General features: G+C 46.6%; 1 protein-coding gene across 1 annotated transcript in view; it reads left to right on the forward strand.

Annotated features, from left to right (window-relative positions):
- Positions 1–7,069: 7,069 nt before the first annotated feature.
- Positions 7,070–14,445, forward strand: part of NRGN (neurogranin) — a 58,995-nt gene continuing 51,619 nt past the window's right edge. The window contains exon 1 of the mRNA XM_060251455.1: positions 7,070–7,347. Coding sequence (XP_060107438.1) covers positions 7,333–7,347 — 15 coding nt within the window. The 5' untranslated portion in view covers positions 7,070–7,332. The remainder of the gene's footprint in view (positions 7,348–14,445) is intronic.

Below are 14,445 nucleotides of genomic sequence, written 5' to 3' on the forward strand. Positions count from 1 at the left end.
ATGGGGCCACTTGGTTTGATTTAATGCTAGGCTATTTTAATGGCCCAAATTCACTCCTTCCCAGCACCATTTTCTCAACAGAAATTGGTTTGTGCCACTTCCCCACTTCCAGACTGCTATCAGCCTTAATAAAGACTGAATACAGGTACAATTTGGCTGCCTTTTTCCTCCTACAAGTCTTAGATTGATTCAGCAGGAGGATTTTTTATTAGGGAAATTGTACTAAGGGATGGGTTACTGCTCCCTCCCCCATACCACAACCTCAATTCAAATTGTTCCTACCCCCCACCCCTGCCGGCTGCTTTTGAATGAGAGTCAGAGTGTTATAATGGTTAGAGTGTCAGAACAGAACCTGGGAGGCTCAGACTTCAACCCCTACTCTGCGATGGAAGCTCGCTGGGTGACCTTGGGCCAGTCACACACTCTCAGCTCAGCCTAACCTACCTCATAGGGTTGTTGTGAGGATAAAATGCTGAAGCGGAGAACAATGTAAGCCACTTCAGGTCCCCATTGATGAGAAAGACAAGGTATAAAGTAAGTAAAATGAAGAGAAGGAAAGAAGGAGTCCTTGTGTTATAGTAAAGGGAAAGTTTAGCTGTGATTTGAAAGTGCACACGCAGGCAGGGTGAGTTCACACAGGGACCAACAGTGCAGTCCTAAGCAGAGTTTCACCTTCTAAATCCACTGAAACCAATTATTAGAGAAGGGTGTCACTCTGTTCCAGACTATAAAAGCAGTCAGGATTACAAACAGAAAGAAGTTCGGCAGTTCTTCAATGAGGCTGAACAAATATGGAGGACCAAGAGGAGTCTCAGTGAGAAAAAAAGAACGAAAGGAAGGAAGGAGGGAGGGAGCAAGGGAGGGAGGGAAGGAAGGAAGGAAGGAAGGAAGGAAGGAAGGAAGGAAGGAAGGAAGGAAGGAAGGAAGGAAGGAAGGAAGGAAGGCTCTTCTACTTCTTCTATGTCACCTGCTCAATTTCTTCCAAAGGAGAAACAGATAGGCACAGAGCACTTGAAAAACACTGGAGCTCTAGAAAGAGATTTCACTCACCAAGGGATCTAAAAATATATTGCCAAAGCTCTAAGATGTCATCCACTTTCATTTCCACCAGCCTCTCCTTATCAGTTTTTAGGGACAGATAGTTCATACTGTGTTTGTGCAGCAAGCTATTCATACGAAGAACTAAGTTACAGCCAAAAGCATTATAGGGCTAGGTGGAACCCCCAATGGCCCAGGTGTCACTTTCCCTCTATTGAGTTATTAGTTGCAATACCACCACTGTCCAGCTTCAGTGGGGGCGCTGAAACATATCAGCTCCCTCCTCTGGCAAGCCACAGAAAGCTAAGCCCCATTGTAGGGCTCAGAAACCCTGGGTTGAGAGTCCTGGTGCCTTATATCTGGAAGAGGTCTGTAGCCTTCACCAGTTGGTAAAACACACTCCTGAGAAAGTGTCATCAACCAAATAGCAAACAGCATATCTGATACTCACTACCTGCCTGTCTGGGAACTGCCAGCTCTAATCTTTTAAACCACGTCGCATTTATTGCACACTGTTCAGTATCATTATAGCAACACAAACAAAACCTGTCAAGTTTTACAATGTACATGACAGTAATTGCACTCCCGTTTATAATGGCTGCAATCCAGCATGCAGTTCAACGGCTTAGAATGGCAGCCGGCATCTTTTTCTTCTGAGCATTAAAGTCAAGAACCTGATGCTATGCAGAATGACTTGGATGTAAGTCGCCCTGTATTCAGTGGGTCCTGCATCCATTTCAGCGCACACAGGCTCATAGCCTTTATGGGAAGTAAATCCCATTGAAATCAAGGCTCTGATTTTTAAGTAACTATGCCTAAGTGCCAGATGGTTAGCTTGCACTAACTGGTGTCCTGGGATCACAAAGCAGTGGACACACGGTTTATTTTTGCACTGGGTTACAGATAAAAATGTTAGGGCTTCTTGAAAAGCTCTGATAAAATCCTGCACCTGGGAGTGCAAAGATTTTTGGAGAAACAAATTCCTAGGCAAGAAGAAACCAGGAGCCTGCTGAACGGTAACAACACAGAGTGGGAGATTGTAAGGTTGCCTAGCAACACCCAAGCCTTTTTAACGTGTAGGCAGGGAGCTCAGATGGGGGAAAACACACAGTCGAGCCAGGCTTGTTCTCAGACTCTTCCTTCGCTCCCATGCTGACAAACACAAAAGTTTCACCCGGCTCTCAGTTACCCAGACATTGCAGCAATGAAATCTCATGTCAGTGAGAAGTTGGGCTTATCCCTGCCTCAGTCAAACCAAACTACTTGGTTGCCAGGCCTGGGTTGTGAAATGCAGAGCTTCTTTTATGTTTTTAGGTGAGGGAGACAAGAGGAAATCTTCCCTTGTGGGTACCTGGAGGCTAGCTACCTGGAGTCCTGCTAGCAAGAAAGCTCCTATGACCAGAATGATGGTTTGGACCAGGAATTAATTAGGATGGGGCAAAAGAGGCATTTGATCTGGGTCGGTGTGCAAAATGGCAAGAGATTATGTGCTGCGCTGATGAAATAAGATGAAATTATATAATATTTTCTATTTAGTGTTAGGCAGTTTGTTTTCAAAAAGTTAAAATAATCCATCTACTTTTAATTTCTTAGAGGCTCGGTGAGAGCAGAAGGCCAGGCTAAACAGCATGGCTGTTTTTCACTGGTTCTGTTCTCAAACTTTAAATACTGATCAGCACCAATCTATGTAAATGCTGGGACATTTGTGTGTGGTACTTTATATATATTCTGGACATAGTTACATTGGTGTATTTTGTATAGTATAACTTGTCATTCATATTTACAGTATAGAAACTGATGTAGTGAGTTTTTACTTTGCAACTTTGAGTTATTTTTGAAATGGTTTACTCAACATCTGCATTCTAAACTAAAAACTGATTACCAGAAAAACTAAGGAATGGTGAAGCAAGAGAAGAGAAATTTGGGATTGCAGTTAAATATGATCAGTATCTGAAATGATACATTTGCTTTCTAGAGCATAAAAGGCAGTGGAAAGATGCCCAGAGCCGGTGCGTCCATTAGGCAATATTTGGCAATTGCCTTGGGCACCGGCTCTTGCGGGGCATATTGTTTCTGGGCGCTGAGTGGTCAGAGGAACTTGAACTCGGAGAGTGCCCAGGACTGAAAGCATGGATTGTTCCTTCAGCTTTGAGGGATTGGAGGATTTTCCTCCATTCCCTCAAAGCCAAAAAAGCTGCATTTCCCTCCCCTCACGTCCTCTGAGGGCGCAGGGGAAGGGAAAGGGGAAGCGTGTTCCTTCGGCTTTGAGGGATCAGAGGATTTTCCTCCATTTCCTCAAAGCCGAAAGAGCCGCGTTTCCCTCCCCTCATTTCCTCTGAGGGCGCAGGGGAAGGGAAAGGTGACGTGTTCCTTCAGTTTTGAGGGATCAGAGGATTTTCCTCCATTCCCTCAAAGTCGAAAGAGCCGTGTTTCCCTCCCCTCCCGTCCTCTAAGAGCACAGGGGAAGGAAAAGGTGACGTGTTCTTTCAGTTTTGAGGGATCAGAGGATTTCCCCCTGATCCCTCAAAGCCAAAAAAGTGGCACTGAGTGCCCAGCGGCCAGCATGATATCTTCCAGTGACGTCATCATGGTGCGAACGCACAAGGTGTGCATGCAAGTTTCAATTTAGAGGGGGCACATGTTGGGGTTCTGCCTTAGGCGGCAGAACTCCACGTGCCGGGTCTGAAGATGCCTTATCCCAGTATCCAGATACTCTAGCTATGTCAATAACACTGCAGTCCTAAACAGAGTTACACCCTTTTAAAGCCCCAAACCATAATGGACTTATAAGGTATAACTCTCCTCAGGATTGTACTGTAAATTGTACTGTGAATTTACACTTGAAAGTCTTATCCTACTGCCTTTACTCTCCCACCCTGGAATCCTGCCCCATAAGAAGGATTCTCAATCTTATTTCCACACGTATCGAAAGAAGTAAGTAGTGACTCTCAGAAATGTCATCTTTTTATTTCATTTCATTTATTTTACTTCATTTATTCCTTGTCCTTCTTTCAATTGGAAACCCATAGTGGCTTACCTCATGCTCCTCTCTTCCATTTTCTCCTCACAACAACACTGTGGTGGTAGGTTAGGCTGAGAGTGTGAGACTGGCCCAAGGTCATAAGAACATAAGAGAAGCCATGTTGGACCAGGCCAATGGCCCATCCAGTGCAACACTCTGTGTCACACAGTAGCCAAAAAAACCCAGGTGCCATCAGGAGGTCCATCAATGGGGTCAGGACACTAGAAGCTCTCCCACTGTGCCCCCCAAGCACCACGAATACAGAGCATCACTGCTCCAGACAGAGAGTTCCAACAATACACTGTGGCTAATAGCCACTGATGGACCTCTGCTCCATATGTTTATCCAATCCCCTCTTGAAGCTGTCTACGCTTGCAGCCGCCACCACCTCCTGTGGCAGTGAATTTCATGCGTTAATCACTCTTTGGGTGAAGAAGTACTTCCTTTGTAAGCTTCTGTGGCAGAGTCAGGATTTGAACTTGGATTTCCCAGATCCTAATCCAACACTCTAACCTCAGACCACTATGGCCCTTCTTTGTGTTGAAATAACCAGGGCTCAGATTCAGCAGGAGCTCACAAGAGCACAGCTCCTGAATCTTTCTGATGTTCCCCCTCTTCCTCCTCACCTACCTTGTCCATTGAATAGGAGGTGCAGCTGCATAAGAATCCCTGGATTAGGAGTAGGGTTGCCAAGTCCACTGCGACCTATTGTACTATACAGTTTTCCCTCCCAAATTGCTGGATCATCTGGGAAAACCATAGAGTTTCCCCGGAAATGCCTAGAGCGGCCAGCACGTGGCAGCACGATGACATCACTTCCAGGTGACCTCATTGCAACGTTGGGGGAGGTTCCCCCCACTGGCCCAATGTGGGCCAGCAGGTTAGGAACCTACAGGGTGGGGGAACTCCCGACCGGCCCAGGAGCTTGGCAGCCCTAATTAGGAGAGCAGCCAGCCAGCCAGCTACCAGGGGCTTTGTCACACCCCCAGAAGCCCTCATTAACCCCTGGACCACCCTTTCTCCACTTCTTATGTGATTTTGGGCAGTGGGTGGCTCGCGGGCCTTTTGACTAGGGGGGCGGTCCAGGAGAACCCTAGGCGAACGAGGCCTGCTTGGGCTGGCTGGATCTTTAGCCAGCCCAAGCAGGCCTCACTTGCCTTGGGCTCTCCTTTCTTGCATCGGGTTGCTTTTGGCTGGGGGGGGGGTATGCTGATGAGTTATGCTAATGAGCTCTGCCACCTATTTTTCTACAAAACAACCCCTGGAAATAACTGTTATTAGTCTTTAAGGTGCCATTGAATGTATTTTTTATTTCCAGCACACACAATTCTAGCAACACATCAGTTTACAAGGGGCTTCATGCCTTTCTGATCTTTCGTCAAATCATGTGGCTGAAAAGTGAGCACATTTCTACTTTTTCTAGAAGCTTTGTGGAATGAAAGAAGCTGTCCTCTGGATGTTCTCTCTGACTCTGGGGTCTATAATGAGACAGTGCATTTCAGCGCACCAGTCAGATTCCAGAAAGTGAGGGCGTGCCTTTATGCAAGTAGGTCAGCCACAGTGTATCATGCTTTGTTTTTGTGTAGGTAAGCCTGAGTTATGCATGGCTGCTTTATGATGTGCTGTGCCTTTATCCTGGATTTTATGGTTTAAGCTTGCATAAGGTGACAATTGCTGCTTAGCTTCCTCTTTTTCCTTAAGATGGGGAAGGCAATGGCAAACCACCCCGTAAAAAGTCTGCCGTGAAAACGTTGTGAAAGCAACGTCACCCCAGAGTTGGAAACGACTGGTGCTTGCACAGGGGACCTTTCCTTTCCTTCCCTTTTTCCTAAAGAAACTTTCTCTTTAATTCCACTTGTTAGTGCAAGTATGAAAGTTCATGGGAGTATTACCAGCCACCAGGTGGGCCCCAGAATTCTCCCCAAATTACAACTGGACTCCAAACTGTTGAGATCAGTTCCTCTGGAGGAGATGGCAGCTGAGAAAAGTGGACTCTATGCTGTTGCATTCATACTGAATTCCCTCTTGGCTTTCAAAGGAGAAATAGTTCCATCAGTGGCTACTACTAGCCATGGTGAGTAAAGGGAACCTCCACATTCAGAGGCAGTAAACCTCTGAAACTCAATGCTAACAGGCCTCTATGCCCTTCAGGGCAATGGGTTGGCTACTGTGTGGGCCAGGATACTGGACCCCCTGATGCTGGACCTGGATGAGGGCTTTTGTGTTTTTCTCTGTGTGTAAAGTGTCATCACCAAGTCAGAGCACATGGGGTTTTTAAGGCAAGAGACTTCAGAGGTAGTTTGCCATTGCCTGCCTTTACATTGTTGGTTTCCCATCCTAATACTCACCAGAGTCGACTCTGCTTTGCATCTGAGATCTGCTGAAATCAGGCTAGCCTGGGCCAACTAGGTCAGGCTACGCTCATATCTGGACTGCTTATATTGCCATTTTGGTATCCAAAGCTTTGGCTGGTGGGATGGAGGGGAGGGCTGCCATTTTACCATTTCTAGAGAATGTCAGCAAGGTAGAACAGCGCTCTTCTGTGATACTTTTTGTCCACGACAAAAAAGGATGCAACTTCCTCATTTGCCTTTCAAAAAGTGACTCAGAGGACTGCCTGGGATCTTTCCTAAAGCAAATGAGAGGCTAGAGAATTGATAGCCACGACAGCTGTGTTGAAAAATGCATGCCGGACACATAACAAGCGGAGGTTCCATTCCTATACATGTAACTGAATCAGGTTAGGAAGAAAGAAGAGAAAAGAAGATTCAGCTGGATTATCTATCCACTCGGATAACCAAACCTGATCAGGCCCTGGTATAAAGAGAACTCCTGGCCATGGCCTAACAAAGGAGCTGTGTAAAAGCAGCCACTGAATTTTGGGACTGCTTGTTCTTCTAGTGTATTTCTCTACAGCACAAAGGCATCCTAATGACAGCCTGCCTGTCTCTTTAAGTATTTGAAGGGTGTTGGAAGCAAAGGGGAGTTGCTGCTGTAAAATAAGCTGGAGAGAGAGAGAGAGGGAGAGAGAGAAATTAAAAAGCATGCAAACTGGAGCTACTTGAGTGGGTCTGATAGGCTCCCCAGCCGCGAGTAACTGGGTTACGTAGGCAATCAGCTCCACACAACTTGGGCACCTGCGGAAAGAGCTGATCTAGAGACAAGAAGAGGGAAAAGCAAGTTCTCCAAAGCTGAAAAAGCGGATCTCTGCTTTCCTTGCCTATACCAGCCTCGTGTTGCGTGGAAAGCTCTCCGTCACAGTGGCATCCAGAATGGACTGCTGTAATGTACGTACAGATCTTGTACATCTTTTTAATGCACAGAAATTAGCAGGTGGTGCAAAAGATTGCAGTGGGGTTGATTATGCCACTGTGGCTTTTATTGCTGGAATGTGGTGGACTTGCTTGAAGTGTTAGATCCTTCTTTTTTGGGGGGGGATGGGGACTAAGACCCTTGAGGAAGGAAGTGGTTGAGTTCTGATCAGGGTGTGCCGCTGGACTCTTGCGATCTTTGGAAATTGTTGCATTTTAAGACTATTGCATTGGCCAAGCTCTTCAGAGTTTGTTTCCTTTTCCAAACAAGATAACCTTTGTCTAAGATTTTTTTCTTCCCCATTGCTTTCCAAAGAGGTTGCTTTGGGACATTGGCTTCTCTGCATGGTAGAGTGATTTTTTCTGTTGCTGAAATTTTAAACATGAAATAATAATAACAGGACTGGCAGAACACTTAGTTTGTGTGTAGGAGTCACTGTTTATTTCTGTGCCTGCAAACTGGGGTGAGAAAGAACGGTGGGGAAAACAGAGTCCTTTTGTGGGGGGGGGGGGGCGGGCGGGGAGAACAAGCGGCAATTGCTAAATAAAAGCAAGGAACAGGGTTGGGGTGTTCCCCCACCTTTACAAGAACACTTACTAAATGCTGAAACTTTGGACAAGCAGAACTGTTAGCAGGGATATACATATATAAAAGATCTGTAAAAGGCTGGATTCATATGGGTGGGGAAAATGTCCTGGGAAGTTTATTCCTAGGGTGGGGGTAGGTATCCTGTATTGCTTATTCCCTGCTGTTCCTTAAGTGTTGAGCCTTCAGGGAAGTGTAGATTTGTAGCCCACTCTCCTGTTTCAATGCTTAGAGGTGCCCACACAAGCCGTTGTTAAATGGCTAGAGACCTGCGATCTCAACCTATTCTACAGCTCCTTTCACGACAATTTCTCACTCATGAGGGGTAATGCATGAAGACAAAAAATAAAATAAAATCTGGTCATGCTCTTGCAAACAGGAGTGGGGGCCAATGGCTGTACATCAGCCAAATGCTGGCCAGTGTTCACACATGAAGCGGTGTGTAGCACTGCATAGTTACCAGAGTGCTGGAGTAGGACCTGGAAGACTTGAGTTCAAATCGGGACTTAGTCATGATAGTCACTGGGTGACTTTGAAGTGGTCATCCTCTCTCAGCCTAACCTCATTCACAGCCTAACCTAATTCAATAGAAAAATGGAAAGGAACCATGTACATCGTCCTGAAAAACTTAAGGGGACAGGTGAGTTAAAAATAGATAAAGGGCTCTGGTGGGCTGGAGTGTCAGTGAAAGAGTGCTGGACAAGAATCTGGGGGCCCCAGGTTCGAATTCTTATTCTGTCATAGAAGAAGAAGAAGAGTTGGTTTTATACCCTGCCCTTCAGTGCCCAAAGGAGTCTCAGAGTGGCTTACAATTTCCTTCCCTTTCTCTTCCCACAACAGACACTTGTGAGGTAGGTGGGGGTGAGAGAGCTACGAGAAAGCTGTGACTGAGCCAAGGTCACCCAGCTGGCTGCATGTGAAGGAGTGGGGAAGCAAACCTGGTTCTCCAGATTAGAGTCCTCTGCTGTTAAAAAGAAGAGATTGAATTTATACCCCACCCTTCACTACCCAAAGAAGCCTCAGAGAGGTTTACAATCTCCTTTCCTTTCCCTTCCCCTCCCCACAGCAGACACCCTGTGAGGTGGGGGGCTGAAAGAGCTCTTCAAGAACTGCTCTTGAGCAGAACAGCTTTTAGAGAACCCAAGGTCACATCAGCAGGTGCATATGGAGGAGTGGAAAATCAAACCTGATAAGAGTCCACACACTACACCAAAGTGGCTCTTGCTGAGTCAGCCTAACGATATCTCACTGATTGTTGTGGTGAGAATGAAATAGAAGAGGGGAGAATAACATTGTAAGCCACTTTGGGTTCTTATTCGGGGGGATAAAAGTGGGGTATAATTATAAATAAAGTTTATCAACAAGATAGCCAAGGTCTATTTTTTTTTCCTGGTAGGCCTCGTCACTTTTAAGGTCTGCATAGCATACAAAAATGTGCCAGGTGAAGCTTTCTACAAGCAGACAAATGCAAAATCTGTTTGCCATGCAGATGTTAAAAGTCTAGGAGCCTTGCTGGGAAAACAAGGTAAAAGTCCGTATATCCACACCAGGGTTTGTATATTTAAGGATCTGAAAGATGACAGGCCCTTTCTATTTTGCAACATAATGTGAAATCCAGCCCAGAGAGATGCCACCATCTGCCATGAGACCAGTGTTAACCAGAAGTCTGAATTGCTGTAGGAGCCTGACTCAGAAATTCATCCCTGCCCATGGAGCTGAAGGAGGAAGGATTTGACGTGCACATTGAGTGCTTGGGTTGGAATTTCCCCATGATCCAATTTTCAAAGCCAGGAGATTCTAGCACTGCCGTCCCCGTAGTTCCCACAGGACTTGGTTTTGTTTCCAACAACTTCAATTAAGAGATGACAGAGTCATATTGCATTGCATTAAGTGGGCTCAGAACCAGGTCGCTTGTTTGCAGAGAGCAAGACTTGCACCATCTCAGCATACACATGGCTTTCCGAACTAGGAGGGCATCCAAGAGCAAGGTGGATAGATTGGTGGGTTGGCCTATGCTATTCTGGAGGCAGTGTGCCCATTGAGACTGCAAAATGTTGTAAGGAGGTCTACAAAACAGGAAGTTGGGTGCATGGCAGGCAGTCCTCATGGAAGACTACAACGAAGGACCCTGGACCTTGCCATGCTACAGTTTCCCTAAAGCAACACAGGGCCAGTTCAGGATGTAATGTGGGTTCCCAAGGTTAGAGTACAGGCACAACCATTTCCGCTAACATACAAACCTGGAAATTGAAACAAGAGCTCCACCCAATAGGAACAAACTAAATCACACAGGGTTTTTTATAGCAGGAACTCCTTTGCATATTAGGCCACACCCTTCATATGTAGCCAATCCTCCAACAGCTTATAGGGCTTTTAGTACGGGGCCTACTGTGAGCTCCAGGAGGATTGGCTTCATTAGGGATGTATGGCCTAATATGCAAAGGAGTTCCTGCTACAAAAAAAGCCCTGAGCACAGATATTAGGGAGGAAGCAGACTGTTCCATTACACATATGCATGCACACACACACACACATGCACACGCACAAATTCTAAATATACCACATAGGCTATTCTTTCTTCCTAGGCAAGATGTGGAGGGAAAGCAGCATGCTATCGCCGAACCTTGCCAGAACTCAGAAGCTAAGCATGGTCAGTACTTGCAAGAGAAACTACCAAAGAAAGCTCTTCAGAGGAGGGCAATGGCAAACCACCTCTGCTTCTCACTTGACGTGGAAGCTGCTTGCTGGACTGGATCTGGGTCAAGCCCCTCAAGCAAGGGCTTGGGGACTCGACATTGACCTGCCTAGTGATCAGCCAAGTCCTGTAGAGGTGATGCTCATTGCCTCCCATGTCACTGATGGCCAAGCTGAATCTCTGGGCAACCTCTCCTTTGTGTCACCCTAAGCCGCTGCTTGTGTGGCTCGGCTGTGTATTGAATCCCCAGAGGCAGGCCACTCCGTGCTATGTAGCCAACAAGCTCATTAGCTTCCTGCTTAGCATTTTCAGGTTTTTAGCACAGGACTTCATTCACAAACAAAACCATGATGGGTTGGTAGCCAATGCACCCCAAGGAACAAAGCTGCGAATGCTGTTCTGCAAGTATTTGTGCAAGACCTGGTACGATGAGAGGTCACTCTGTGCAGTCGCAAAGGGGTTCTACAGCAGTTTGCGTACATCCATATAACCTAGAGGCTGCCCACTCTCTGGTGGAATGGTTCGGAAAGCCATAGTTTGATAGAACTCGCTTTTCTCCAGCAATGTTCTAGCACGATGTCTAAAAGCAGCTTTCCAGGAGCAGAAGGCTGCTTTTGCATGTAGAGTGGTCCCCCTGTGGTCCAATATTTCTACAAAACAATTCACCCTTATTTCTTGTTCCCAGGCTTTCTGTCTCTTTGCTGCCCTTGGAGACCCTTTCCTCTCAAGTAGTGATAACTGTTCACAGTTATGCCATTCAGCTTTCACAAGTGGCCGCTTCACTGTATTTCATTTCTCAGGAGGAATAACTCACAATAGTAAAAAATGTGAACAAGCTTCACTGACAAAAGAATCTTCTACACAACAGAGACAATAGCAGCTTTTGAACTGGAACAATCCTAGATGGGACCTTCCATTTTAGTGCTTTAGGGATTTGAGAGCAACTGCAAACACAAACCTGACCTGAATAGCCCAGGCTAGCCCAAGCTGGTCAGATCCCAGAAGCTAATCAGGATCCGCCCTAGTTAGTCTTTGGATGGGAGACCACCCAAGAATACCAGGGTTGCTACACAGAGGGCAGGCAACGGCGAATCACCTCTGAATGTCTCTTGCCATAAATCAGTTTTGCACGTTAAAGTGAAAAAAACCCAAAATACCCAAAGAGTGTAGCGAGAGTGACACTAAAGAGGTTCGTTCTTCATTCAGATGAGGCGGATGGAGTTTTTTCTTCCCTGGATGAACTCCTGTGTTTGTAACAGCTGTACCTGCACGACAGACAGCAGGGCTGGCCCTGCCACTAGGCAAACTAGGAAACTGCCTAGGGTGCCAACCTTCTGGGGATATTGATTTGGGCACCCCCCACATGACTCAGTGATGTTATCAGTGCAGGGTGTGTGTGCCAGAAGTTAGCCTGGCCTAAGGTGCCAGACAGGCTAGTGCCAGTCCTGATGGGCAGAAAGGAATCCAACTGGTGAATTGCTTTTTCCAGCATGCATATGAACTGATGGGAAGACTTCTAGGGCAGGGGAAATCTAGTTATAGCAGAACCACTGCTACTACCATGATGTCAGATTTGTTTTCTAAACTGCAAAGGAAAAAGATCTCAGGATTCTGTGGAGCCCCTTTCGTTCCTAAAGTAAGGGCAGGAGAGCAATGGGCAGCCGGGCAAAAAGGCATCTCTGATGGATGAATCTTGTTTGTGAGTTTTGAATAGCAAATGCTGACCTTTCGGTGGAGTAGATCTGCTCTCTGTGCTATCATGACATTTTTCCAGCACAGTCCATTTGGCAGCAGTGCTCCACTGCCCTGTCCAGGTCTGTCTTTATTTCCAATTTATCCCAATCTGTGACCTTTGAGTCTCCATCCCTCCCATCTTCCTGTTCTCTTAAGCAACTGCCTCCCAATCACTTCTTTTTAAATCCAACTCTCTGTTCTTTTTCTCTCTTCTCTTCCCCCTCTCATTCCACTCAAAACCCTCCTCTTGGCCAGGAAGCCTTTGATTGAATTGAATGTCTTCCAGTTCACAACTGTCCCCCTTGTTGCCTTTTCCTGCTCCAGTTCCTGAAGTCTCTCTGATGTTTCTTCCCCTTCCCACTCCCATTCTTCCCTCTTATGATCTTGCCTACTCTGTTGAAATTTCAATTGTAAACTCCTAGGGGCAGGAACCTATTTCCCCCCTCTAACTGTTCATTCAGTTTGCATTTATATATTCTATTCCAAGGGTGGCCAAACTTGCTTAATGTAAGAACTACATAGAAAAAAAGTCAGATGCTTGAGAGCCACAAGACAAGAATGTCAAATGTTTCAAAGCAGGAAGGAAGGAAGGCAAATAGATGGGGAAGGAGGAGAGAGAGGTTGAAGGAAAGCAACTTTAAATGCATTTTCCAAGCTTCCAGCTGGCTTAGCTTGGAGAAGTGATCTAAAGAGACAAATGCCTTCTCCAAGCCTGCCAACAGGGCAGTGGGGGCTTTGGGAGCCACACAATATATGCAAAACAGCCACTTGTGGCTCCTGAGCCGTAGTTCAGCCAACCTTGTTCTATTCCAAATGTAATATGTACATGGATCCCAAGTCTTGCTCCCATTTGTGCTCCTCTTCATCTGCTGCTTAGGCAATGCTCAGTACTTTTCTGAAAATAGGTAAACATTGACCTTGCATGAATGGAAGCACCAAGTGCTAGAGATACTCCCTGAGTAATGGACCCTGTCTCCACCATAGGAAAGGGAGCAGCAGGAGAGGGGGCAGTGCTTAGGGGCCAGTGTGGTGTAGTGGTTAGAGTGTCAGGCTATGATCTGGGAGACCCAGGTTTGCCATGGAAGCTTGCTGGGCGATTCCAGGCCAGTCATGCTCTCAGACTAACCTACCTCACAGGGTTGTTGTGAGGATAATAAAATGGAGGAAAAGAAAGCAATGTAAGCTGCTTTGGGTTCCCATTGGGGGAGAAAGTCATGGTATAAGTAAAGCAAATAAATAATAAATTAGGATGCAAACCACCACCACCATCATCAAATTTGTAGATCACCCAATTCCTGTTACTGCAGGGCTCTGGGTGATTTACAGCATTATTAATATAGTCACAGGCACGCACGCAGCTAGGGTTGAAAGATCCAGCTTGGGAAATTCCTGGAGATTTTCAGGTGGTGCCTGAGGAGGGCAAAGTTTGGGGAGAGACTCTAGCTAGAATCTGATGCAGATTTATCAACCCAACCCAGAGGTGGTGCATGGGAGTAGGCGGTATAGGTGACCACTTGGGGTGCCACCCTGCCTTGGGAACACTCCCTCTCTCCCTAGTCACCTCTGGGGCATTACAGCACCCCCAACCCCACTCAGACTTCCCACGACCCAAGAAGCCTGAGCGGGGTTGGCAGGGCACTGTGGCGGTGGGCGCCCTCAGAGCCAGGCTCCAAGTGTGGCCACTGCTGCGCTGCCCCCCTCAACTGGAAGTCGGGGCAGGGCCTTGCCTGGGATGGCAACAACCCCAGCGTCAGCCCTGACCCAACCCAACCTCCAAACCCCACCCTCAGTCATCTTTCTTGATCAATTGAGTAGTGAAAGAAAAATGGGGGGGGGGAGTGAGATGTCACACATTGTCAGCGGCATTCTAGAAATCTCCCCTAATCTCTATGGTGCTCCTCCTTCCCAGGCTCCATCAGGTTGCACAGAGCCAGAAAATCTAATGTAAAGTCCTACAGTATCATCTCCAAAACTGCCACTTCCTTCAAGGGCACTGATCTCTGTAGTCTGGACCTTGGTTGCATTTCAGGAGAACCCCTGGCCCCACCTGCAGATTGCA

Source organism: Heteronotia binoei, chromosome 12 (genome assembly GCF_032191835.1).
Source record: "Heteronotia binoei isolate CCM8104 ecotype False Entrance Well chromosome 12, APGP_CSIRO_Hbin_v1, whole genome shotgun sequence".
Taxonomy (NCBI): domain Eukaryota; kingdom Metazoa; phylum Chordata; class Lepidosauria; order Squamata; family Gekkonidae; genus Heteronotia; species Heteronotia binoei.